At 41.0% G+C, this 25,832-nt stretch overlaps 1 protein-coding gene across 5 annotated transcripts in view; it reads left to right on the top strand.

Moving 5' to 3' along the window:
- The window catches only part of LOC143026427 (neuralized-like protein 4), a 101,908-nt gene extending 77,980 nt beyond the window's left edge, over window positions 1-23,928 (top strand). For 4 of the 5 annotated variants that reach the window (XM_076186772.1, XM_076186771.1, XM_076186770.1 and 1 more), the window contains 11 exons: window positions 103-240; window positions 2,985-3,296; window positions 3,809-4,306; window positions 4,464-4,622; window positions 6,208-6,396; window positions 7,853-8,251; window positions 11,779-11,872; window positions 13,195-13,278; window positions 13,494-13,652; window positions 14,283-14,409; window positions 14,543-23,928. In XM_076186772.1, the coding sequence (XP_076042887.1) occupies window positions 103-240; window positions 2,985-3,296; window positions 3,809-4,306; window positions 4,464-4,622; window positions 6,208-6,396; window positions 7,853-8,251; window positions 11,779-11,872; window positions 13,195-13,278; window positions 13,494-13,652; window positions 14,283-14,409; window positions 14,543-14,762 (2,379 nt within the window). In that variant the 3' untranslated portion in view covers window positions 14,763-23,928. The remainder of the gene's footprint in view (window positions 1-102; window positions 241-2,984; window positions 3,297-3,808; window positions 4,307-4,463; window positions 4,623-6,207; window positions 6,397-7,852; window positions 8,252-11,778; window positions 11,873-13,194; window positions 13,279-13,493; window positions 13,653-14,282; window positions 14,410-14,542) is intronic. The other variant, XR_012966478.1, reaches the window with a different exon arrangement.
- The last annotated feature ends 1,904 nt before the right edge of the window (window positions 23,929-25,832 follow it).

Below are 25,832 nucleotides of genomic sequence, written 5' to 3'. Positions count from 1 at the left end.
AGAAGTTGGCATGCATGTAAATGTCCTTGTTGATGACATATTTTTAAGTATGATTTTATTTGGTTTCATGATGAATAAATATTATTATTTTTCCTTCTTCAGGTATTACATAAGTTCTCCCCCTGCTGTGGCCCCAATATCCAGTTAAGTAATAATAATACCACGGCCACCCGAATTAGACATTACAATAATGGACTAATCTTCACTTCTCGGTCACTAGAAGCGGAGGAAATGTTTGAGGTACATAATGTCTGATTTCTTAGGCAATTATAAAATTATAAAATGGTGGGATGAGGAAACAAGAAGAGAAGAAGCGAGCTTTCACAGATTGGTTACAAAATAGGATGAGGGAGTCATATGAGAGGTACAAAGAAAAGAAAAGAGAAGTAAAGCACAAGGTAAAGGAGGCAAAGAGGAGAGCAGATGTGAAATGGGGTAAGAGTATGACAGAAAATTTTGAAAGTAATAAAAAGATGTTTTGGAAAGAAATTAAGAGAGGAAGAGTAGGCAAATCAAGTAAAGAAAAGGTAAAAGGTGCAGATGGAGAGATGATAATGGAAGAGAAAGCAGTAAGGGGAAGATGGGCAGAATATTTTAGGGAGTTGCTTAATGTGAAGGAGGATAGGGAGGGAAAGATAGTTGCAGGGGGAAATGCTAAGAAAATGACGTGATGAGGAAGGTGGGCAGAGTATTTTAGGGAGTTGCTAAATGTGAAGGAGGATAGGGAGGGAAAGGTAGTTGCAGTGGGAAATGCTGAGAAAATGAGAGTGATGAATGAGGAAAATGGAGGAGAAATAAAGAAGGATGAAGTGAAGGCAGTTGTTAAGATGATGAAAGCAGGTAAGGCACCTGGTCTGGATGGATGCCATGCAGAATGTCTAAAAAAAGGAGGTACAGTGATGGTGGACTGGCTGGTGAGGTTATTTAATGTTTGCTGGAGAGAGGGTAGAGTGCCGGAGGACTGGAGGAGTGCCTGTATAGTTCCACTTTACAAGGGAAAAGGGAACAAGTGTGAATGTAGCAGTTTCAGAGGGATTAGCTTGTTAAGTGTAGTTGGTAAGCCTTATGGGAGGATCTTGATTGAGAGGATTAGGAGAGGAACAGAGGGAGTAATTGGTGAGGAACAGTGTGGATTTAGGACGAGTAGAGGTTGTGTAGATCAGATTTTTTGTGATAAGACAGGTATGTGAGAAAGCTATAGGAAAGGGGAAGGATGTTTTTTGGGCTTTTATGGATCTGGAAAAGGCTTAGGACAGGGTAGACAGGAAGGCACTATGGGAGGTCTTGCAGATATACGGGATAGGAGGAAAGCTTCTAGGGGCTGTCAAGAGATTTTACGAGAGTAGTAGAGCATGTGTCAGGATAAGAAATGGAGAGAGTGAGTGGTTCGAGGTAAAGGTGGGACTTCGTCAGGGATGTGTTATGTTGCCCTGGCTGTTCAACTTGTACATGGATGAGGTGGTGCGAGAGGTGAATGCAAGGGTAGTGGGTCAGGTATTGGAGATAGTTAAAGAAAATGGAGAAAAGTGGGAGGTGAGCCAGCTGTTGTTTGTGGATGACACTGCACTTGTGGCAGGATCGGAGGAGGGATTGAGAAAGTTGGTGACAGAGTTTGGGAGAGTGTGTGAAAGAAGAAAGCTGAAGATAAATGTGGGTAAAAGTAAGGTGATGAGATGCACAAGGGGTGAAAGTGGCAGCAGACTGGAAGTGAGCATTAAGGGAGAGCGACTGGAGGAAGTGGATAGTTTTAGATACTTGGGTGCAAATGTGGCAGGAAAGGGTGGAGTGGAGGTGGAGATAGAATGTAGATTGAGAGAAGCGAGTAAATGCCTTGGTGGATTAAAAAGTGTAATGAGGAATAGACATTTGGGAATGGATGCTAAGAGGAGACTGTATGAAGGAGTGATTGTGCCAACAGCACTGTATGGGGCAGAAACATGGAACATAAGAGAGGAAGAGAGAAGGAGTTTGAAAGTGTTTGAGATGAAGTGTCTGAGAAGTATGATGGGGGTTACTAGGCTAGATAGAATGAGAAAGGAGGAGGTGAGGAGAACAGGGGTGGAAAGGGAGTTGGGAGATAGGGTTGATGAAAGAGTATTAGGATGGTTTGGACACATGGAAAGAATAAGTGAAGAAAGACTAGTAAAAGAGGCATGGAAGGCAGATGTGGAGGGAGTGAACATGAGGGGACGTCCTAGGATAAGATGGATGGATGGGGTTAAGGGGGCTTTGGGGAAGAGGGGAATGTCTGTTGAGGAAGGACAGGAGAGGACAGAAGACAGGGGTGAATGGAGAATGGTTGTATATGGATGATGTTGTGATGCATGAGGTGGAATGGGTGGGGGGATGGGGGTGAGGTAGTATGTGTGAGCAAAATTTGATGCAGCCCGAAGGGATTTCTCCTCGTCTTCTCCTTTTATGCAGGGGGGGGGGGGACGGAGAGGGGGGTCGCCAATTTAATGAAGCGGCCTTGCTGTGGATGTGGTGTGACTTGCGACACTGCCTCTGACCCAGGGCAGTGGACAAGGTGCAGGGATGACCTGTCATCCAGGAGGTGCTAAGATGGGAGGGAGGGTGGAGGGGAGTGGAGCATACTTAGGGATGGAATGGGTGGAAATGATTTCATGCCTTTTTCTTTTTGGCAACCTCCCTTGTATGGGGGAAAAAGCCTTGGTATATGTATGTATGTATAAAATTTTCAGAATGTGATTTCCTTGCTTTGATTATCTTTTCTTTTTATTTCAATGTTCATTAATAGTCCAATGTCAGCTGTTCCAACCTCCTCTCTTTCTAACTCTTCTTCCTTTCTTCACTTTTCCCTCTCTTTTCATCTTTTTCATCAGCTTCTTCTTTTAGTCCTTTATGGCCTGCTCCTCCTCTTCCTTTTCTTCTCCTTTTCCCCTTATCCCCTTTCTCCTACCACCTTTCCTCCCACTTCCTCTTCCTCTGGAAACAGTAGTAGAAATGTCTTTTGATTTCCACAGGTGCGCCTAGACAAGATTTGTGGGCAGTATTCAGGTGCAATGGGCATTGGGTTAACGACGTTGGGTATCAACGATGCCTACCCAGTGGGTAGTCTACCATCCACATTGGGTGGATTAGACAAAGACTCGTGGTGGGTCACAGGATCAGATTGTAAACGTAACAACGGAACAGTCTTGCGGCTCAATTTCTGTCCGAATCTGAACAGATTAGTGATGGGAGATAGAGTTGGCATCAAGAAATGTACAGACGGGACAATGAGACTGTTCATTAATGGAGAGGACTTCGGAATTGCAGCTTCAAACATAACCAAGGTAAGTAGTCTGAAAAGCTAGTTGGTCAAAGCTTAAGTAAGTTGAGGTGAAGGGAGTTGACATGTATTGAAACACTGTTTGGAGGTGCTGTGTTTTGCTGCATTGCTTCTGATCTAAACAGTGGGTGGGGGATAGGGTTCAATCAATCAGGAGGCTGTTGCTAGTTACCTGAAGCCCTCAGGTCTTATGCAAGAGAGACCGGGGGCAGTAGATGGATTGATTGTGCTCAGGTCCGTAACAAACGCCAGATGCCCAAGATACCACCACCACATGAACACCTTGTACTACACTGACATACTCTCACCCCCTTCAGATAGCAACACAAAATCCCTAAAGTTAGTAACAATGGGTGAACCACTAGCTGTGGCCAGTTTCTTCTGGGCAGTAGGAATTCTGAAAGAGGGAACTAGCTAATTTATTGATTAGCTGATAAAATTACAGGTGCTGCTATATGTTTTCAAACACAGGTAACTATAGTAATATTTGTAACCTTGTACTACTTTATATTTCAGAGGGTTTTTGGTGTTTTAGAGCTCTTCGGATCATCAGAAGCCGTAACGATAACAAGTGTTTCAAAGTGTGCCTCAACACCTGTGTTGGATGCTCAAACCAACTGCAGCAGTGGTAATGTCCTAGTCTCTCAAGATTCCCTTGAGCTCTTCCACACAGAGCCTCCTTCGTCATCAGGCCACTTTGGTGCACGGGTAGCTGGCTCCATGTCAGATTCCGCAAACGGCCTTCGAAACGAACAGGCAACCCCAAGACCGCCTCAGGGTGCTGAGGGGAGGCCCAGTGGGTCTGCAGGCAGGTCCTCGGGTGAACACAGACAACATCAGAGCAATCAAAACCAAAGCCACAATAAGAAAGCTGCTACAGCAGTTCAGTTTCATGAAAATCATGGCAAGAATATACATCTCGCCCTTGATAGAACGGTCGCTAAAAGATCCGAAAGTTATAATCAAGGAATTGTTATGTCTGCAAGGCCTCTAACAAGAAATGTACTCTTTCAGGTAATGAAAGACTCTTTTGTAAAGTAGTGTACAAATATCTAGAGAAATTATTGGTATTTGAACATGCTGGTAGATGATATGCCATTGGTTGTTGGTGGCATATTCTGTACTTGGGCATTATTATTTAGTCTCAAAGTAATTTGTCTCTTGTGCACAGGTCCGCCTAGGAGCTTTGAATCCAAGATGGTCCAGTTCCCTAATGGTTGGAGTGACAGCACAAAGTCCTGAGAAGCTTTCACTTCCAAACACTGCTTTGTCGCTAAAAAAGAACACGTGGATCATTTGTGGAGACTCCGTGTTTTATAATGGTGTAAAGGTTGGTATTACTATTTTTGCGTATTATGAATAAAGGCTTCATGCATGAACTTTGTATAAGGTGAATAGTAGTCTAGCCAGGGTAGACTTGATACGTAAATACCCACTAAATTGGGTTAAGTGAAAGACAAGGGGGCATGGAAGCTCAAAAAGGACAGTTATAGAAGAGACCTGAAAAAAAAAACAGCTTTCAACACAGAGTGGTGTATGGAACAGACTAGACAAAACAGTAGTGTGTGGAAAAAAAAACATACACAAATTTAAGAACAATTTAGATGCTGCAACAGTGTTGTCACTGTGATCTGTGCCAGTTCTCACAAATGAGTGAGATTTTTTCTACAAAATTCCCGCAAGGAAATCTGGATTTCCACATTTTTTCCCACAAAAAGAAGGAATTATTATATATACACAAATAAGTTCATTGCAACATATAATTTGCTCACAAAACATCCCATGTGAGTAAATTTCTCAGACACAAATTTGTGGAAAATTCCCACAACATGGAATCCCTGCACTGCAAGATACAGAGACAGGACACCATGAGTATAGCTTCCCTTCCTGTAAGATACAACTAGGTAGATACAAAAGGCCCTTTTCCCCCTGACCAAGGAAGTAGCCTCCTAGACTTGATAGTAGTGTTTATTTTATTAACCCTTAGCATATGAGGACACTGACACTAGTGTCCTGAGGGGGCAAGTGGTTATATGAGGATGCCAGCATTGGCATCCTGATTATATTTATTTTGTAGTTGTAGCAGTCATCCCTGTAATCAGTAAACAGGTTTGATCACATTTCCTGTGGTTATCCAGATTGAGGGTGAAAGAGAACAAGAAAAAGGGGAATATTACAGCTGTAACTTTATATCTTGTAACGCTATTGTGATGTATCATTGAATCTTTGTACATTAGGAAGTCTAATACTTGCTCACCAATATTCGACTCATATTGAAGAGGTTTCTTCTTCATCTTCATCATCTTCTCCTCCTCTTACTCCTCCTTCTCCACCACCTCCTCCACCACCACTTAGCCATGGATATTATTTAAAGTTTAGGACCAATAATTGATGCATGCTAGTGGTGATCCTGCAAGATCTACTGAAAGAATCATATCCCTGCTACCCATCTTTGAAATAAATCTGTCAAGACCCTTACCTCCATATGGAGGTGGTATTTGGTCTTCAGGTTAGGCCCAGGACCTCTCAAACAAATTTGTCTCCTCCACAAGGAGAGCTGGCAACTATATTGTGCTAGTGACATGGAAAGATCCCCATATTAATACAGCAGAAACATCAGTCCAAAGTCTCTTCTCAGAGAGATGTAATGGAGGGGCCAAGAATCATTTATCAAGGCTGCTGCAGGAAGTCTGATTTTCAGTCAATGAAACTTGAGGCTTTGTTTATATTATTATTATGTAGCCTTTAAGAAGATTACTGTAGACCTGTAGCTATTCATTAATGAACCATGATGCTACAAGTACACTGATTCTCATTTACATAGGAATTATGAATATTTATTTATTTATTAATTTATTTATTTTTTTATTTTTTTATTTTTTTCCTCTCAATGTGTGGATTTCTTTATTCAACAGATTAAAGGACGATATGGACCTGACCTTGACAGCTTGGCTGGAGGGATTGGAGGGCACCAAGTGGGAGTTTTAGTCGACAATGAGTTGCGGCTACATCTGTACGTTAATGGAGTGGACCAGGGAGTGGCAGCTAAGGAGATTCCTGCCAACCCGTACGTCATATTAGACCTCTACGGACAATGTGAGGAGGTAAGGCAAAAGGAGATGTTTTCCAGTTCGGGTGTAGAAGATAAGTTTTAAAATGTTTATCCTCAAAATGGAAAACTGGTGCCAAATAGAGAGGATATGTATATAGATGTTTATATCCCAAAGGCCCACACTGGTGGCATAATTGGAAGCATGCTCGTCTCACATTCAATTAGTTGCGGGTTCAAATCCCACTCTCCCTTGGATTCACAGAAGGGACAGTTTCCTGCCCCAAGAGTGTAAGCACATAGGGCAAAGGTGGTGGCTTCAGCTACAATTATGCACCTCCTGGATTAGGGTTGTAGCCTTCTCTATAGGCTCCAGGGTGGCAGAGTTGAGGCACATACCCACATAGTAAACAAAACCCTCCAAACAAGAGTGATTGCTTAGGTGAAAAACAGTCACTGTGGTAGTAGATTGTACATATGGTATAGTCTGACCAGAGTTTCATTCAAGCAGAACTTCTTGTGTTGAGAGAAACTTGCCCCCCTTGTTTTATTAGTGTACCTTAAGCAGCAAAGAACGTGTTTGTAGATATTTTTTCTAGTTTGAAATTGTTCATTTCTATTAGAAATCCTTTTGAAAGGTTGAGGGGAAGTATGACTTGCTATATATACATATAACCAAGAGCTCTTTCCCCTTCCAAAGGAGGTAACCAAAGTCAAAAGACATAATTCCACTCCCACCCATTTCATCCCCACCCTCTCCCATTCACCACCCCTCCCTCTCTTTTCTTGGCTCCTCCTCAATGACAGGTCATCCCTGCATCTTGCCCACTGCCCTGGGTCAGAAGCAATGCAGCAAGACACAGCACATCCACAGCAAGGCTGCTTCATTTAATCAGCAACCCCTTCCTCACCATCCCTTCATGTAGAAAAAGAGATGGGAAGAAATCCCTCCGGGCTGTGTCAAAATATCATTCACACATAACCACTCCCTAACACCACTATCCCCCACCCTCTCCCTTCCATCTATTACAGCATCATCCATATACAACCATTCCCCACTCACCCCTATCTTCTGTCTTCTCCCCTCTTTCTCAGCACCCCTTTTACCCCATCTATCCATCTCATCCACAGTTGCCCTCTCATGTTCACTCCATCCACCTCTGCCTTCCATATATATATATATATATATATATTATTCTTATTATTATTCTTAAGGTGGTATTGAAGTTGTATTGATTTATCATAGAAACATACAGAAAGCAAGCAGAATCCTTAGTCTCATCACTTTGCCCCACTTATTACCTTTTATGACACATTGAAAACATGACAAATTTCTTCTTCCCTCTCACTGCTGAAGGGGATATGGGATGGGCATAGAATAGGTCATGCCTTGAGTACCTCCCTTGTGAGAGAAGAAGCCTTTTGGTGTGTTGAAGGAATGATATTATCGTCACTTAGATTACTTCTCATCATGCACAGAAAATTAAGCATATGATTTGGTTCCCCAACAGGTCATCATTAGCAGTAACGAGGACAGTGAAGTGATGAGCAGCACAGCTGGGACAAATCAAAACAAGAAGAACATTCTTAAAGGGCAACAGATAATGTCACAGCAACATAGTAACACTCACACAAATATTACTGGAAGCACCAACATCAACTCGGGAACCAATATAAATGAAAATAGTAACAACAGCTCTGTAGATAATATCAACACAAGTACCAATATGAATGCCAGTACGAACATGAGCTCTGGTACAAACAACACAAGTATAAATTTGAGTGCAGGGACCAACATGAGTAACGAGGCTAATGAACTGAGACATCCCTCGTCCCGGCCCTCTGCACACATTCAGGTGCAGCATTCGCCGCATATCCAGTCTCCTCCGACAAGTAAGGACAAGGAAAAGGTCAGTAGAAAGTGTTAATGTAGTTTTCTCATTTGGAGGGCATATCATGTCAACCAGTTTTATTCTTATTACAGAAATAAAGCACTGTTCTTGTTGAATGCCTTGAAATGAAAGTCTTCATAAGTTTTCAAAGAAACTGGTATTTACTTTTTGCATTTTAGTATTGTGAGAATATAATGTTTTTCTAAGAGTCAGTGTTAAAAGGAATGTATGTATCTGTGTATAATTTAAGTTGTTAAACCAAAGCGGATATTCCCTGGACCTTGCATCTCTCTCATCTAAAGTGTAAACATATGGTTTTTGATTATACCAAATAAACATGTTTACCAACTTGTGATAGGAGGAGTTTACGACATTAAACTAATTCAAGTTTTGAAAAAATAAGTAAATAAATTAGTGTCTGGTATTCATATCTATCTATACACCAAGGGTTTTTTCCCCCTTTCAAGGGAGGTTGCCAAGTCAAAAGGTATATACCCATTCCATTCCCATCCACCACCTTTTCTTCCCTACCATATTAATTCTTTTCCTTTGAAAAGTATGGAAGGCAGATGTGGAGGGAGTGAACATGAGGGGACGTCCTAGGATGAGGTGGATGGATGGGGTGAAGGGGGCTTTGGGGAAGAGGGGAATGTCTGTTGAGGAAGGACGGGAGAGGACAGAAGACAGGGGTGAGTGGAGAAGGGTTGTATATGGATGATGTTGTGACTGCATGAGGAGGAATGGGCGGGGGGGTGGGGGGGGGTAGTATGTGTGAGTAAATTTTGACGCAGCCCGAAGGGATTTCTCCCCGTCCTCGCCTTATATGCAAAGGGGGACGGAGAGGGGGGGTCGCCGATTAAATGAAGTGGCCTCGCTGTGGATGTACTGTGTCTTGCGACACTGCTTCTGACCCAGGGCGGTGGGCAGGGTGCAGGGATGACCCGTCATCCAGGAGGTGCTCAGATGAGAGGAAGGGTGGGAGGGGTGTGGAGTGTATTTAGGGATGAAATGGGTGGGAGTGTTTTTATGCCTTTCCCTTTTTGGCTACCTCCCTTGGAAGGGGGAAAAAGCCTTGGTATATGTATGTATGTATATTAATTCTCCATGGATCAGAAGCAATGCAGCAAGACACAGCACATCCACAGCAAGGCCACTTCACTTAATCAGCGACCCCCTCCCCCTCTTCATCCCCGCATACAGAAAAAAGAGGAGGGGAGAAACCCCTTTGGGCTGCATCAAAATATCATTCATACATAACCACTCCCTAACCCCCATCCTCTGTCCTCTCCCATCTTTGCATTACAGTATCATCTGTACACAGCCATTCTCCACTCATCCCTATCACCTGCCTTCTCCCTTACTTGCTCAACAAACATTCCCCTCTTGCTCAACACCCCTCTCACCCCATCTGTCCATCTCATCTTCGGTTGTCCCCTCAAGTTTACTCCGTTCACCACTGCCTTTCACACTTCTTTTACTAATCTTTCTTCTCTCATACTTTCCATGTATCTGAACCATCCCAGTACTCTTTCATCAGCCCCATCTGCTATTTCCTTTTCCACCTCGGCTCTCCTCACCTCATTTCTCACTCTATCCAACCTTTTAACTCCTACCATACTTCTCAGTCATTTCATCTCGAACACATTTATACTTTTCCTCTCTGCCTCTCATAAATTCCAAGTTTCATCCTCATGCAGTGCCATAGGCACACTCACCCCTTCATATAGTCTCCTTTTTGCATCCATTCTCAAATACCCATTTCTTATGACACTTTAATCCCAGCCTCACCATTACCTCAAACTACAGGCTCTGCTACTCTCGTAAAAACTCTTAACTGCCCTTAACATCTTTCCCCAATTCATATATCAACAAAACCTCCCACAGTGCCTTCCATTGTACCCTGTCATAAGCCTTTTCAAAATCCATAAAGGCCCAAAAAACATCCTTACATTTTGCTAAGAGTTTCTCAGATATCTGCCTTACCACAAAAATCTGATCTGCACAACCCCTATCTTTCCTAAAACCACACTGTTCCTCACCAATTACTCCCTTTGTTCCTCTCCCAATCCTCTCAACTAAAACCCTCCCAAAAGTCTTCCCAGCTACACTTAATCTCTTCAGTACAGGCCCAAATCTTGCGGGCAGCATTAGCTGCCAGATGTACAATGTGTCGTAATAATACTCGCATCATAAAATATAGTCACCGCTTATATCGATCGTTCTCTCTTTCACCCGTGAATTTTGATAACCATAGAAAATGTGATGAAGACAGTTTAGAGAGTATGTCATTACGCAGGGGCAACTACAATAGATATAATCAAGACGCCGATATGGCAGCCTTGCGTATGCACTTGCTCCTCATGCTACCTACATATGCGGCACCGTATGGAAGGGGTTAACCACTTCACTACGGGACTTAAATCTCGCGGGTAGCAGCCAATGCCAGCCGTACGATGTGTCGTAATAATACTCGCATCATAAAATATAGTCACGGCTTATATCGATCGTTCTCTCTTTCACCCGTGAATTTTGAAAACCACAGAGAATGGGATTTAGAGCAGATTAGGGAGAATGTAAAAACACAGAGGCGACTACAATAAATATAATCAAGACGCCGATGTGGCAGCATCGCGAATCCACTTGCTCCTCATGACGCCTATGTGTGCGGCACCGTATAGAAGGGGTTAAACTGATCCCTCTGAAACTACTGCATTTATATTTGTCCCTCTTTTCCCTTGTAAAGTGAAACTATAAAGCCACTCCTCCAGCACTCTACCCTCCCTTAGACACACATTAATCAACCTCACTATCCAGTCCACTATTACTGTACATCTCTTTTTTCAGACACTCAACAACACCCATCCAACCCAGGTGCCTAACCTGCTCTCATAATTTTCACTTCTTGCACCTCATCTTTTCTTATTTCTCTTCTCCCATCACTCATTTCCTTAGCACCTCCCACTGCTACCACCAATCCCTCCCTATCCTCCTCCACATTTAACAGCTTCCTAAAATGACCTGTCCATCTGTGCCTTTTACCTTTTCTTTTCTACTTGACTCTGCTCCCCTTCCTTCCAAAACATATTTTTATTACTTTCAAAAATTTGTCATACTCTTCCCCCACTTTACATCTGCTTTCATTTTTGCCTCCTTTATCTTGTTTTATTTATTTATTTTGTTATTTATTATTATTATTATTATTATTTTGTACCTGTCATATTTTTCTCTCATCCTACTTTGCAACCAGTCCCTGAAAGCTTGCTTCTTCTCTTCTACTACCTTCTTCACTTCATCCCACCACTCACTACCCTTCCTTCTATTCCCTCCCATCCTCCTTGGTCCACACCTTGTCATTTTCTCCTTGAAACACCACCATTCTTCTTCCACTCCTACCTCTATTCTATCCATCACCACCTCTTACACTTCTCTCAGCTTCTTCTTGAACTTCTGCCTCTTTTCCTTTATTCATATAAGGTATGAATATATCTCTACTTATAATTCAAAACTTGGAGTCATGTACCATAATGTTTTTATCTGATTTGCAGGGATTCAGTCGTGCCTTGCCTGATAGCAGTGTGGTGAAGAACTGTGAATACCAAAACATGTGTATGAGATTTAAGAACTCGCTTGCTTTACCAGGTAATGTATCTCATGATATTATACTGTTGTAATAGATTAAATAGTTGAATTTATTTTGATTAATTAAACCATTACCCCAGAGAAGAGATAGAGGATAGAACCAATAGTGGCAAACATTCCTCAGGAGAGGAACTTGGAGCCAGCCAATCATTTTCACTCGGAGAACAGCTCCAAAGTATATATATAGCTAAAGAAAGTTGAAGGGGTGAAATCATAGGGCTGGTAAAGAGGGTAGTAGAAAAGAGATAGGTATAGACAGCAGAATGGAGGTAATAAATCAATCCATTGCAGGTCTTCTTCAAGAGAGAGACCAAGGGGCAATGGATTGATCCATAGCCATGGTTCTCCCTTGTGGTAGGCCCACAAGCCCAAGAAAAGATAGTACAAGTTAAAAGTAATCACCTATCTATACATTGACAGCTTAACTGCATAAAATTTCCATAGTCTACCCATGTGGAGTTGCATGCTGTACATAATTTTCATATTAGTTCATATATGTGGCACATAAGAGAGGAGGAGTTTGAATGTGTTTGAGATGAAATGCTTGAGAATTATGGTAGGGGTTACTTGATTGGATAGAGTGAGAAATGAGGAGGTGAGGAGGAGAGCAGGGATGGAAAGGGAGTTGGGAGAGAGGGGTGATTAAAGAGTATTGGGATGGTTTGGACACATGGAAAAAATGAGTGAAGAAAGATTAGTAAAAGAGGTGTGGAAGGCAGAGGTGGAAGGAGTGAATATAAGGGGGTGACCAAGAATGAGATGGATGGATGAAGTAAAAGGAGCATTGGGAAAGAGGGGAATGTCTGTTGAGGAAGGAAGGGAGAAGACGGAAGATAGGGGTGAGTGGAAAATGGTTGTGTATGATGTTGTGATGCATGGAAGGGAGTAGGTGGGGGATGGGGATTGAGTAAATGTGAATGATATTTTGACACAGCCCAAAGGGATTTCTCCCTGTCTTCTCTTTTTCTTCATGAGGGGACAGAGAGCCAGGGGTTATCAATTAAATGAAATAGCCTTGATATGGATGTACTGTGTTTACACAGGGCATTGGGTGAGATGCAGGGATGACCCATCATCCAGGAGGAGCCAAGATAAGGAGGAGGGATGGGAGTGGAGTATGTGGGGATGGAATGGGTGGGAGTGGATTTTATGCCTTTGTTTTTTGGGTACATCCCTTGTAAGGGGGAAAAGCTGTTGGTATATGTAATATTACGGTATGTATCATAAAAAAGCTGCTCTTAACTTTGTATGTAATAAGTAGTTAACTTGAATGTACTAAATATAGTACACTTTTCTCATAATAACATGGTTTTCCATTGCAGAAGGTTATTTTAATCAAGATGGTAATGTTTGTTATTGTGAAACGTGTCATAAAATCCGTGGGGATGAGCTCTACTACACTAAAGGTAGGTTTATTGGTTTCTTTCCCAAGAGTGATTTATTCTTTGATACTTAATCTCATTAAATATTGATGCATTAAATTCAGGTCCTGTAACTTGGACACAGTGTATAACTCACCTTCCAGTTCACACAAAGTGGGAAGTGAGAAACCACTGTTAGGGCAAACCCTGTCAGTTGCAGCAAGACACTATTTTTTTTAGACCTATATATATATTTACAGGAAACCCTCCAAAACAGTACACACAGCCTTTTGGGTGGTGTAGATTTGCGTTAGTGAGTGGCGTCGGGGAAAATAACGAATCGTGGCACATGGCCTACCATGGCACACGCCCCGGAGCGATTCGTCGCATGTTGGACAAGGGAGAACTACTTTTTACAGGTAGGTAGATTGGACAAAAACCCATTCTTATTCTTTGTTTTGTTCTCCAACTTAATGACCCTTGCTTCTTGACAACCTTCCTCCTTCACTCCCTCTTTCCCTCCTGCCTTCCTCCTTTCTCTCTTGTTTATTACATTTTTCTTCATCTTGCATTTCACTCATTTACAGGGAACATGTCACACTGTAAATCATACAATAAATAAGTTTTTCTTTTTCCCCAGTTTGCCTTCCTACCATAATAACTTATTATTCCTTGCACTTTAAAAGTAATCCCTCCCACATTTGAACCGCCATTATCAGAAAATGATCTCTGTATATTGTATATAATCTTTTATTCCTTCAGAATTAAAAATTTAGCACTGGAATGGCAGAGTGGACACTGAGCAGGGGTTGATAATTTTACCTCATATCTTGACACCCTCCAAATCACCCAGTTAGTTCAGGTATGGGAGTAATACCTTAAAGTCATCATGCACAAATAAGTAACGTAGTCACTCTAATGGTATCTTCGGGAGACTCTTGTCAGTTACCTGGGGGCCCATGGGTCTTCTGCAAGAGAGACCATGGGCAACAGATTGATTGATTGATTGATTGATGTTTTCAGTGGATTTCATAATTTTCATCTTGCAGGAGAATTAGGCGTGAGCTCCACCCTGGCTGGGCGTAGAAGTAAAGACGATGACAGTGATGGCTCGCAGTTATGTTTCTCGCCAACCATTACTTATGCTTCAGATAAATTAATTGCACCTCCAGTATCGTAAGTGCCTCGATATTTTTGTGATGTTTTGAATTGATTCATTGATCGAGTAACTTTGGTAATATTTGTATTCATCATTCTCTCTCTCTCTCTCTCTCTTTCTCTCTCTGTCACCTCTCTCTCCAATTTTCAGGTTTGTGGATCCCATGACCCAGCGCTGTGTCAAGGTCCACGTTGTTCTACAGGTGGCTGTTGAGCCAGGGTCCTACAAGGTGGGCCCACCTTCAATTCCGTGGTCTACTCCTCTTGGACCCCAGCTAAACACCGACACTATAGAGTGGGTAACGAAAGAGAGAGGTTCAACCCAGCTCATGGCTCTGCTCATCAAGATAGAGGCCAGCGAGTCCAAATAAGACAGAAGTCTCCAAATTCCCAAGCCAGTGCTGCACAGTACTTTCTTACCATTGCATCCCACTATGGTTAGACTTGTAGTTGATTTATATGGTTGTCAAGAAACCCTGTGTATGGATGTAAGTTATTGGGGAAGAAAACGTCTTTCAATTTCATATTTAATTTCCCCCCCCCCCTCCCCCCAACCTCCCCAACCCCCCTTAGCCAGTTGTTAATAGTATTTCATTGGCAATTAGGATGAACTGAATTGGAGTTGATTTTCGTCTCTTCATGTTGAATGACCATTTAGTGGTATGTTGAGGAAATCACAGCTGTGGATATTTTATTTTATCAATTTTTTCTGTAATCATATTAATTCCAACCTGCTAACGTTGGATCAATCCCGCAGACAAAACCAAAGCATTCAAATAAATCTAGTTAGAAAACACATAGATATTTCTGCTCTCACTCTTCTCATAATCCTGTTTGACTTTCAATTTAGATACCGCATATTGCTTGCAAAGAGATTAATGTACCTGGAGTTTCTCTAATTTGTTTTAGGTACAGTTGTGGTATCACCTCTTGCTTAGGATGAGAGGGAAAAAAAAATAATAATAATAAAAATAAAAAGACATAGTACTCGGCTTTGTCAGCCAGTAGGTGTCTTGAGTCACCTTAAATCGTACTGATGCCCTTGGGTAACTGTGATAGGAATTCTATACAAAATGAGGTTGTTGACAATTTAACTTCTAATTGTGAACGTGAAAAGTAGCAAGAAAAATGGACATATACGCCAAATGCAGCCCATCTATTTGTAGTCCAATGCACTTAAGTTTCTCTAGTTCATTTTTCTTGGCATCATGAAATCTCATCTCATTACTGATGTATATGACATCATGAAATTGTATGAATCTGACGAAAGAAATATATAGAGAATGTAATTTTTATATGAACTGCTTATCTGTTTACATTTATATGTGTGTGCATCAGAAATGCCGTTGAGTTCCACTGAATGGATGTACAGGTTATGTACATGAGTGCATGCATATGTGCACAAGTATATGTTCATGCGTGTACATTTATATTGTGTGAGTGCACTGAAAGTTCTGGATCAGTGAAAATTATGTGGACAGGCTATTCAGGCATAAAAATGTAACTTTTTGAGTATAGTAGGTTATATATATATATATATATTTTTTTCTTTCTTTCTTTATCTATTTTTTTCTTTTTCCATGTAAGCCATTTGAAAGTGAGTGGTGAGGGTGATGTCTGGTCTTCTCTTTCACTACAGGTTCTCTATTAAGGCAACCTGCTGTCTCTGATAGTGAGCTGACAGAAGTTCTGGTTTATTCCAGAAAAAGTCATTAAATCAAAAGTTAACAATATAATCATTCCACATACCAACTTGCGATACTCTGTCTTGTGGAGGACACAAAACCTTTTGAAGTTTTCTCTCACATTTTGGTTTTGAATATTACAGTGCATGCCATTAGAGCAATCATGTCATTTATTCCCAATCAAAAGAAAAATAGTTGTATCAGTATGATTCGTTCCTGTTCCAAAGCATTCAGTAGTACTTCTTGTATTGCCAGCAAACAGTGCAATTGTATGTGTATGTGCATTACATTTACCTAATTGTAGTATACAGGAAAAGAGCAATGCTCATGGGGCATCTTTTACTCTCCAATTGTCATAACCAAGTCATGTGTGTATGTGTGTGTTTGATTGTTTTTTTCTTTCTTTAGTAGTTAGGAGTAGCTTTTAGTATCTTATTGAGGAGAAGATAGTACTCACAGCTCCAAGGAGAAAGGAAAACCAGAACCAATTATTTAGCTGTCTGAGAAGTATGGTAGGGGTTACTAGGCTGGATAGTGAGAAATGAGTAGGTGAGGAGAACAGGGGTGGAGAGGGAGTTGGGAGATAAGGTTGATGAAAGAGTATTAGGATGGTTTGGACACATGGAAAGATTAATAAAAGAGGTGTGGAAGGAGTGAATATGAGGGGACGTCCTAGGATGAGATGGATGGATGGGGTAAAAGGGGCATTAGGAAAGAGAGGAATGTCTGTTGAGGAAGGACAGGAGAAGACAGAAGATAGGGATGAATGGAGTAGGGTTGTGTATGGGTGATGCTGTGATGCATGATAGGGAGTAGGTGGGGGATGGGGGCTGAGGAAGTATGTATGAGAAAAAATTTGACGTTGCCCAAAGGGATTGCTCCCCATCTTCTCCTTTTCTTCATGAAGGGACGGAGAGGGGGGTCGCTGAATTAATGAAGCAGCCTTGCTGTGGATGTGCTGTGTCTTGCAACACTGCTTCTGACATAGGGCAGTGGACAGGATGCAGGGATGACCCGTCATCCAGGAGGTGCCAAGATAAGAGGGAGGGTGGAGGGGAGTGGAGTGTATTTAGGGATGGAATGGGTGGGAATGGTTTTTATGCCTTTTTCTTTTTGGCTACCTCCCTTGTAAGGGGGAAAAAGCCTTGGTATATGTATTTATATATATATATACATACATACATACATCAATGGTCTATGGCCCTTGTAAGGGCATTTATGGAGAGGATTAACTGGGTGAGAGCAGTGTGGGTTTAGGAGAGAAAAAACAGTGCATATGAGAAGTTTTTGGCAAGGATTAAATGTTTTTCAGGCTTTTGCCAATTTGGAAAAGGCATGTAGCAGAGTTGAAAGAGAAATCTTGTGGAATGTCTAGCAGATATACTGAATGTGGTGTTAATTTGTTGACATAGTACAGTATTCCTAAAATAATAATTAATTGGTTCAGTTTAATGTTGTGAACTCCCCCCACCTATCAGGAGGCTAGGACGGTATCCCTTACAGAGGACTTTGTAGCATAGAATTTAATGAACCATGCCCTTCGTTTGACCCGCTGGTGTCTGGGTTTGTACTGCTGTCACCTTGACCTCTGCCACAAGTAGCAATGCTCTAACCAGCTCATCCACCAAGCACCCATTCCTACAGTATCCCTTAAAAATAATAAAAAGAAATACTGTTGCATAACATGTAGAGTTGAAAACATTTACCTTGAGAGAAAATCCACCTGTCATTTACTAACTCTCAGGCGTACTTGTTATTTTGTTACCATTAATTCACCAGTCTTTCTGTCCTGCCAACAGCCTCACCATTTTCGGCACTGAGGAAATTGGTTCTGGCTTCCTTCAGAAGTAGGAGCTGTTACTATTGTACTCACAACTGTGAAGACAGTTTACCCACCACAAAGGTTAAAATGGTTCCTCTTTAAAAGTATGTGAATGTATCCATATAGTAGTGAAAGAGAGTGAGTGGAACTCGCACTTAGATTTGTACACATGTACATATATTTGAATGCTTAACTCATAGTTTAATGTAACTTGTATGTAAGTATATGTTTGTTGACATTTTTCATGAGCACTTTAATGAATATATACTATGATTCATCATCATGATTACCACTTAAACCCCAGAAGAAAATGTAAATGGTAGAAGTCGTTTTGATGTGAAGGAATAATATTTGGTTTGTTTTCTAAACCAGTCCACTCATCTGCTTCATTTCATTGCCATATTAGAATTTAGTTGCATCATCTAAGATAATTGCGCATCCATGACTGGAGTGAGGACATTTAGTTACATTCCTTTTCTTTGTGTTCATTATGTTCTTGAACTTTGGTAACAGTATAAGAGAATAAGCATAATGTATACACATGTTGAAATATGAAGATGTATCCTATATTCGAGTTTATTTTTACTTTCATAGCACAAAAGTCTGGGTTCATAGAAACAAATACCACTTTCTAGTTGCGTTTTGATTTACCGTTATGATTTTTATATGATGTTCTAAAGTTGAGTGATTGTACTTCAGGTGCATATAGTGTTGTTTTGTATTTGGTGTGTGTATTGCAGACACATGGATATATATATACACATACACATTTTTCTGCAGACTAATGATGAGTACCTTTGAATGGTGGTTCTACAAGATGGACATCAGAGAGGATTGTCTCCCTGCCACCCATCATCAAAGTTCATCAATATCCTCTCCTCACTCTGGAGTTGGCCCAAGATCCCTTAATTTCATACACGTTTCCTCCATATGAAACCTAACAATGCGCAACTGCCCCCCTCCCACTATTTTGAGTTGATGACATAAAAAATGCCTCTTGCAAAAGCAATGCAGACAATAGTCCACATTTTCCTCCTGAAGAGTTCTCTGGCAAGGTCCGAGTATGGTTGTCAGCCACTGTGGTGCTTTAGGTGTCAAGCCAGTGAATGTTGAGGCTACAATTATCTATCTTTCTATATCTATATACCAAGTAGTTCTTCCTCCTTATAAGGGAGGTAGTTAAGTCAAAGGCTCACACCATCTCCCATGTACCATCCTCGTTTCCCACTTATTTTAGCTTCTCATGCATGAAGGGTCATCCCTGTCTCCTGCTCACTGCCCAAGTTGGAAGCAATGCAGCAAGACACAGCACCAATTATTACATTTTCCAAATTATTCTTTTGTGAAGGACCAGTCATGAGAAGCAATTGGTGGTCCTGTGAAATGGACATCAGAGAGTATCATCTCCCTACTGCCCATCTTAGAAACCTGTCAAGACCTTTACCTGCACTTGGAAGTGCAACCCTGAGGGACTGGCATTTGGTCTCTAGATTGGGCCCAAGATCTCTCTTTCAACTTTGAATTTCCTCCACTTTTGCACATTTGACAACCAGAAGAGGCTGGATGACCACCTCACAGATAACTCTCCAGGATGTAACACTTTGCCCCATACTATACAACACATTATGGAAGACTGCATTGTACACAAATACGCATGCCAACAATGTAAACCTTTATAAAGGATTTGTGGGGAAACACCATTCCAGCCATGACGTAGCTCGGGGAAGCAAGACTGCTCGGCTAGACAATCTAGGGAATGACAACAACAATAGCAACCACTGACTACTCCATTCCTCTTACTATTACAAGCTGGTGACAAAGACACAGTCATACAATAATTCAACAGGGACAACAGTCAAATGTTTCTTCCCCAAAATCTGTGATAAGACCTGAGGACTATCACCAACCTCTTTAGGACTCTGGGTTTCTGGTCATTGAAATGCAAAACAACAATTGCTTGCACTCATTCCTTGCCTTAAGTCAGGTCCATTGGACCAGAAGAATACGTCTTGTACCTGGTATCCCTTTTCCTGCTGCACCAAAGGAGATACAGCATTATTGTCTTTAAGAACAATCTATCTATACCAGTGGCTTTTTCCCCCATATTAGGGAGGTAGCCAAGTCAAAGGCACGTACCAACTCCCACCTATTCCACTCCCATCCATCATCCTTGTTTCCCTCCCATTTTATCCAGTCATGGATGGAATTAAGGGCATACACATACCAATTATCCCTGTCTCCCTGTATTTTTAAGCTCTCCTCACCTTTCCCAGTGTACAGTATTCCATCCCATTCTGCCATACACTCCTTTTTGCTTCGCCCATTGTTATGCTTACTCTTTCAGCTTTCTTTATGAGTACTCCTTAGCTCACCCTCACCCTTGACTTGTATTTACTTTTGATGAGCTTGTCATCTTTCGTTCCCTTAGTGTCTGTACAGTTGCTGCAGAGCCCTGTCCGTCTTTTCCCTGATTTCTCCTCAGTTTTTGCTTTTGATATCCATTGGTATCCCATCTTTTATTAAGATAAATCAGGCTTAGTCCATTTCACCTCTTCTACTGTATTCCTGTATATCATCAGTATCCAAAATGGATTAACATCAATAGCAGTTTCTACCTTACTATCTACCATGTCCACCTTTATATAAGTTGACACTTCAATTTTTTTTCCCTCAATTTCATACCATATTGTGTTTACACTCACAGTTTCTTACACACACACAAACATACACACAAGTGTTCATGAATAACAGATGTAAAGTGCAGGACAAGATTGAATTTTTTTTGGTTAGGCAAACATGCAAGGGTGTATGACCACCGAATTTTAAGTTATAAATCGCATATAGTAAATTAGATAATCAGCAAGACATGGAAAATAGTCAAGAAGGACAAGTTTAAGAATGCCTGTATAAGAGGGGATGCAACATAATAGAAACAAAAAAAAAACTAGGTAGTGAAACCAATGAAAAGAGGATGGAGTTGAAGATAATTTTACTGAAGAGCGATAGAAAAGAAACTGAGAAAGTGGAAAAAAGGTGGAGAGAATTAGGTAAGAAAAGAATGGGAAATAGAGTCAAGAGTTAGAAAGTGGCATACACTTACGTAGACGGGATATCAATGACGTCTACATAGGCATCATGAGGCATGAGTGGGTATATGAAGATGTGTCTTGATTATATTTACAGTGAGACCTCTCATTAACGGATGTTAATTAGCTGTGTTTGCAGTGTTTTTTTACTGTGTTTTTGGTGCTGTTGTTTAGTGCGTGCAATCACTATGCCACCCAAAAACCACTCCAAAACACCAAAAACGCAGCAAAAACACAGCAAACACAGCTAATTAACGTCCGTTAATGAGAGGTCTCACTGTATTTCGTAGTTGTAACTGAGTGACCCCCATATTCTGTGAACTGGTTTGATAATATTTTCTGCGGTTATTAATATTCAGAGTGAAAAAGAACGAGTAATACAGCTGTAACTTTATATTTTACAACGCAAGTATTGTGGCACATCATCGTACATCAGGCAGCTGATGCTGCCCACGAGAATTTGACTCGTATTGAAGAGGTTAAAGGGAAAAGAATGATAATTGTAGCCTCAAGTTTTAGTGACTCGAAATCTTGAGCTCCACAGTGACTGGCAATGGCCCACAGATTCCTGGAAAGAACTCATTGACTGTTGTTTGTCTTATTCATTTGGGACTTTTATGTTGTTGGCTTATAGCTTAGGTCACCAAATTTTATTCCACAGCAGGCCAGATAACTGAGAGAATGCCAAATGCAGGCCACGTAACAATTGTTATTTACCCATTGAATATTCGACCAAAAAAGTTTTAGAAGATGAATAATTTTTCAGGGGAAAAAAGATTACAAGTTCAGTGCAGTGACTACCCATATAAACTGACCTCGTGGACCATAGTTTGGTGACCCCTAGCTTGTAGTGTTTGGAGAGCAATGGTTGTAAGCTCACCTTGTGTGAAAAAAGTGTAGAAAATGGTCCAATTTGATAGAGATCTTGGGTCTGGTCCAAAGAGTAAGTGCGAGTCCCGTAGGGTTGCGCCTTCAAATGAAAGTGAGGGTGTTGACGAGATTTGAAGACTAGTTGAGGGGAGATGATTCTCTCTGACACCCATTTTGCAGGTACTTGTCATTGGTCCCAGGGCAGACTGAGACAGAGAGAAGGAATATCTGAGCTTAGACAGGAGAGTATAAAAAATAAGCTGAAATTAAGTTTCCAGTCGGTATCAACCAAGGAGACTTACTTTAAGGAGGAGAAAGAAACAACTGAAGGGGTCATGGCAAATATTGTATTGGTGGAAGTGCAAGAAGAAAGGTCTTAGGAATATGCAGTGGAGATGTGGTCTCCCCAAGAATACAGAGTTAAAGTTAAAGTTGCCAGGTTTCAGTTCTGATATCAGTCTCAGACTCTCCTCAAAACGTCAGCCAAGGGAAGCTTCAATCCCGACCGTGGTGCCCAGCCATGGCAGTAACCTCCACAGTAAACAGCTTAAGATCACAGGCCCAGACGGGGCTCGCTGACCCTGTGTCGCAGGACCAGCGCACTACCGCTGTACTAATTTTATTCCTCGCCTTGCTGGCAGATCACTTAAGTAAAAACAAATAGGAGTAACCCACACTAAAGGAAAGATGAGAAACGGATATGATTTCTGTTTTTTTTTTTAGAACAAAGTTGTGAACAAGATGGACTTAAGAAAGCAAGGAACTACAAAAAACATTGAAGGATGTTAAGAAATACATTTTGCTTTATGGATTTGTAGAATAGATTAGGAAAAGAAACAGTCCAGAGGGACTATAAATAGATTTAGACAAAATTTGATAATTAGGGATGTAGAGATGACCCCATGAGCATTGGGGATTGATGGATCATGCTGATACAGACCCAAGATCAAGCCCCAGTCAGGGCTTGAAAGCTTCATGAGCACCTCAAGCTGTTACTATCCCCCTTGAGGTCAGTCTACTTATGAACATTTAGCTCTCATCCGTGATGGTAATTGCTGTCAATGACAAGTCCAGCACATGATCCATGACCATGGTGAATCTCTCACACAAACACACATATAACACACACATCCAAATAAAGAAAATAAAAAATAAGTATTTGTATATATTTAAATATGAAGAAAATTATATATGTTCCATGTGGTACCTTATGATCTCTGATATAAAAGTGACTTTTTTAAGTTTATTTTGGTATATTTCATTATCTCCTCTGATTGCCATAATTATCTGCCAGATATAGGTATGCCCCTACTCTTTCTAACAACTAACATAATATGACACTGCTAGTCATTTTTCAAACTCCCTAGTCTATTCTTCCAGGAATCTGTTCCTCCTAATACATGTATCAATAAATACTGCTCCCATGCAAAAGTGCATGTCCTTGTGCTTCTTTGTATTTCACTTCATGACTCACATTATTATCACTAAACTCTTATCTATTCTACTCCTCCACTTACAGACTTTCTATATTTCATTTTTCACACAATTTTGTGTGAATTTCACGGTGAAACTGTTTTGTGTAAGAAATCAGGGTACACATATATGACTGTATCTTTAGATCTGCTCTCAGGCAAGTCATGAAATAGATTCAAGCCATTTCATTTGTGAAAGTTCATACCCGTTATTTTTGTCGCACGTTTTTGTTGTGCCCCTACGTATGAGGTGATTTCAAGCCGAGGGGCAAATGTTGTTGAGAAAGTATGTTGTGAATTTTGCAAAACAAGATGTAAAGCTCCTTAGTTGTGATTAATTCTAAGTGTTGTGTGCCAGGAAAGAAGATATTACAAATGAAGGAACAGTGGAAGAAATGTGAAAATAATTATGAATCATAACATGAAATACTGAGCTTTTATAGTGGTGATGATAATGATAAAAAGAAGTCATGGTTGCTATTGTGCATATGTATATAAATATTATATAAATGAAAATATATATATATATATAGGAGCTTCATAACACAGTGTATGGCCATGCAACATTTATATATCATTCAAATGAATAAAACTTCTTGGTTCATGGTGGTTTTATTTTCCATTGACACTAATTTTGTGATTAAGAATCACATGGAATTTATACATATATATACCAACAGCTTCTTCCCCCTTACAAGGGAGGTAGCCAAAAACCAAAGGCATAAAATCCACTCCCACCCATTCCATCCCCACATACTCCACTCCCATTCACCCCCTTCCTCCCTCCCTCCTATCTTGGCTCCTCCTGGATGGTAGGTCATCCCTGCATTTTGCCAACTGCCCTTGGTCAAAGGAGATGTAGTAAGACACGGCACATCCACAGCAAGGCCACTTCATTTAATCAGCAACCACCCCTCTCTACCCCCTCATACAGAATAAGAAAAGACAGGGAGAAATCCCTTCTGGCTGCATCAAAAATATCATTCCAACATATTCACTTCCCCCTATCTCCCACCCACTTACAATAATTTAAACTTGTATTTTTATTTTGTTTTGAAGTACTTTTTTCTTTTACTTTGAGTAACATAATTTTTTTCATCCTCGAATATATACTGAGCTTCTAATTGCAAATGAAATATTTGTTTATATATGCCAACAGGTTTCTTCCCTCTTGTGAGAGAGGTAGCCACCCATCCATCATCATTATTATTATTATTATTTTTATTTATTTATTTTTTTAATCTAGCTAGCTCCAGGTAAGGCACCTGGGTTGGATGGATACCATGCAGAATGCCTGAAAAAATGAGGTACATTTATGGTGGTCTGGCTGGTGAGGTTATTTAATGTTTGTTTAAGAGAGGGTAGAGTGTTGGAGGAGTGCCTGTATAGTTCTGCTTTACAAGGGAAAGTGGAACAAGTGAGAGTGTAGTAGTTTCAGAGGGATCAGCTTGTTGAGTGTAGTTGGGAAGGCTTATGGGAGGGTCTTGATTGAGAGGAACAGAGGGAGTAATTGGTGAGGAACAGTGTGGATTTAGGACTGGTAGGGGTTATGTGGATTAGATTTTTGTGGTAAGACAGATATGTGAGAAAGCTATAGGAAAAGGTAAGGATGTTTATGGGGGTTTTATGGATTTGGAATGCTGTTAAGAGCAGTCAAGAGTTTTTACGAGAGTAGTAGAGCTTGTGTTAGGATTAGAAATGGAGAGAGTGAATGGTTTGAGGTAAAGGGACTTTGTTAGGGATGTGTTATGTTGCCCTGGCTGTTCAAGCTATACATGGATGGGGTGGTGCGAGAAGTGAATGCAAGGGTAGTGGGTCGGGTTGGAGATGATTAAAGAAAATGGAGAAAAGTGGGAAATAAGCCAGTTGTTTGCCGATGACACTATGCTTGTAGCAGGATCAGAGAGATTGAGGAAGTTAGTGACAGAGTTTGAGAAGGTGTGTGAAAGAAGGAAGCTGAAGAATGTGGACAAAAGGGGAGAGAGTGGCAGCAGGCTGGAAGTGAGTATTAAGGGAGAGAGACTGGAGGAAGTGGATAGTTTTAGATACTTGGGTGCGAATGTGGCAGGAAAGGGAGGAGTGGGGGTGGAGGTAGAATGTAGATTGAGAGAAGCGAGTAAATGTCTTGGTGGATTAAAAAGTGTAATGAGAAATAGACATTTGGGAATGGATGCTAAAAGGAGGTTATATGAAGGAGTGATTGTGCCAACAGCACTGTATGGGGCAGAAACATGGAACATAAGAGAGGAAGAGAGAAGGAGTTTGAATGTGTTTGAGATTAAATATCTGAGAAGTATGATAGGGGTTACTAGGCTAGAGTGAGAAATGAGGAGGAGAACAGGGGTGGAAAGGGAGTTGTTGTTGTTGTTGTTCCCTAGACTGTCTGTCCGAGCAGTCCCGTCTCCCCAAGGAATGCTACAGCCGAAACTGGGTTTTCCCACAAATCCTTTATAGAGTGTATGTTGTGTTGTTTGCGTGCATGATTGTGTATAATGCAGTCTTCCAT

This window comes from Oratosquilla oratoria, chromosome 6 (genome assembly GCF_046742065.1).
Source record: "Oratosquilla oratoria isolate Oo_2021 chromosome 6, ASM4674206v1, whole genome shotgun sequence".
In the NCBI taxonomy this organism is placed as follows: domain Eukaryota; kingdom Metazoa; phylum Arthropoda; class Malacostraca; order Stomatopoda; family Squillidae; genus Oratosquilla; species Oratosquilla oratoria.
The sequence above is the reverse complement of the archived record's forward strand: the minus strand, read 5'-3'. Positions and strand labels throughout refer to the sequence as shown.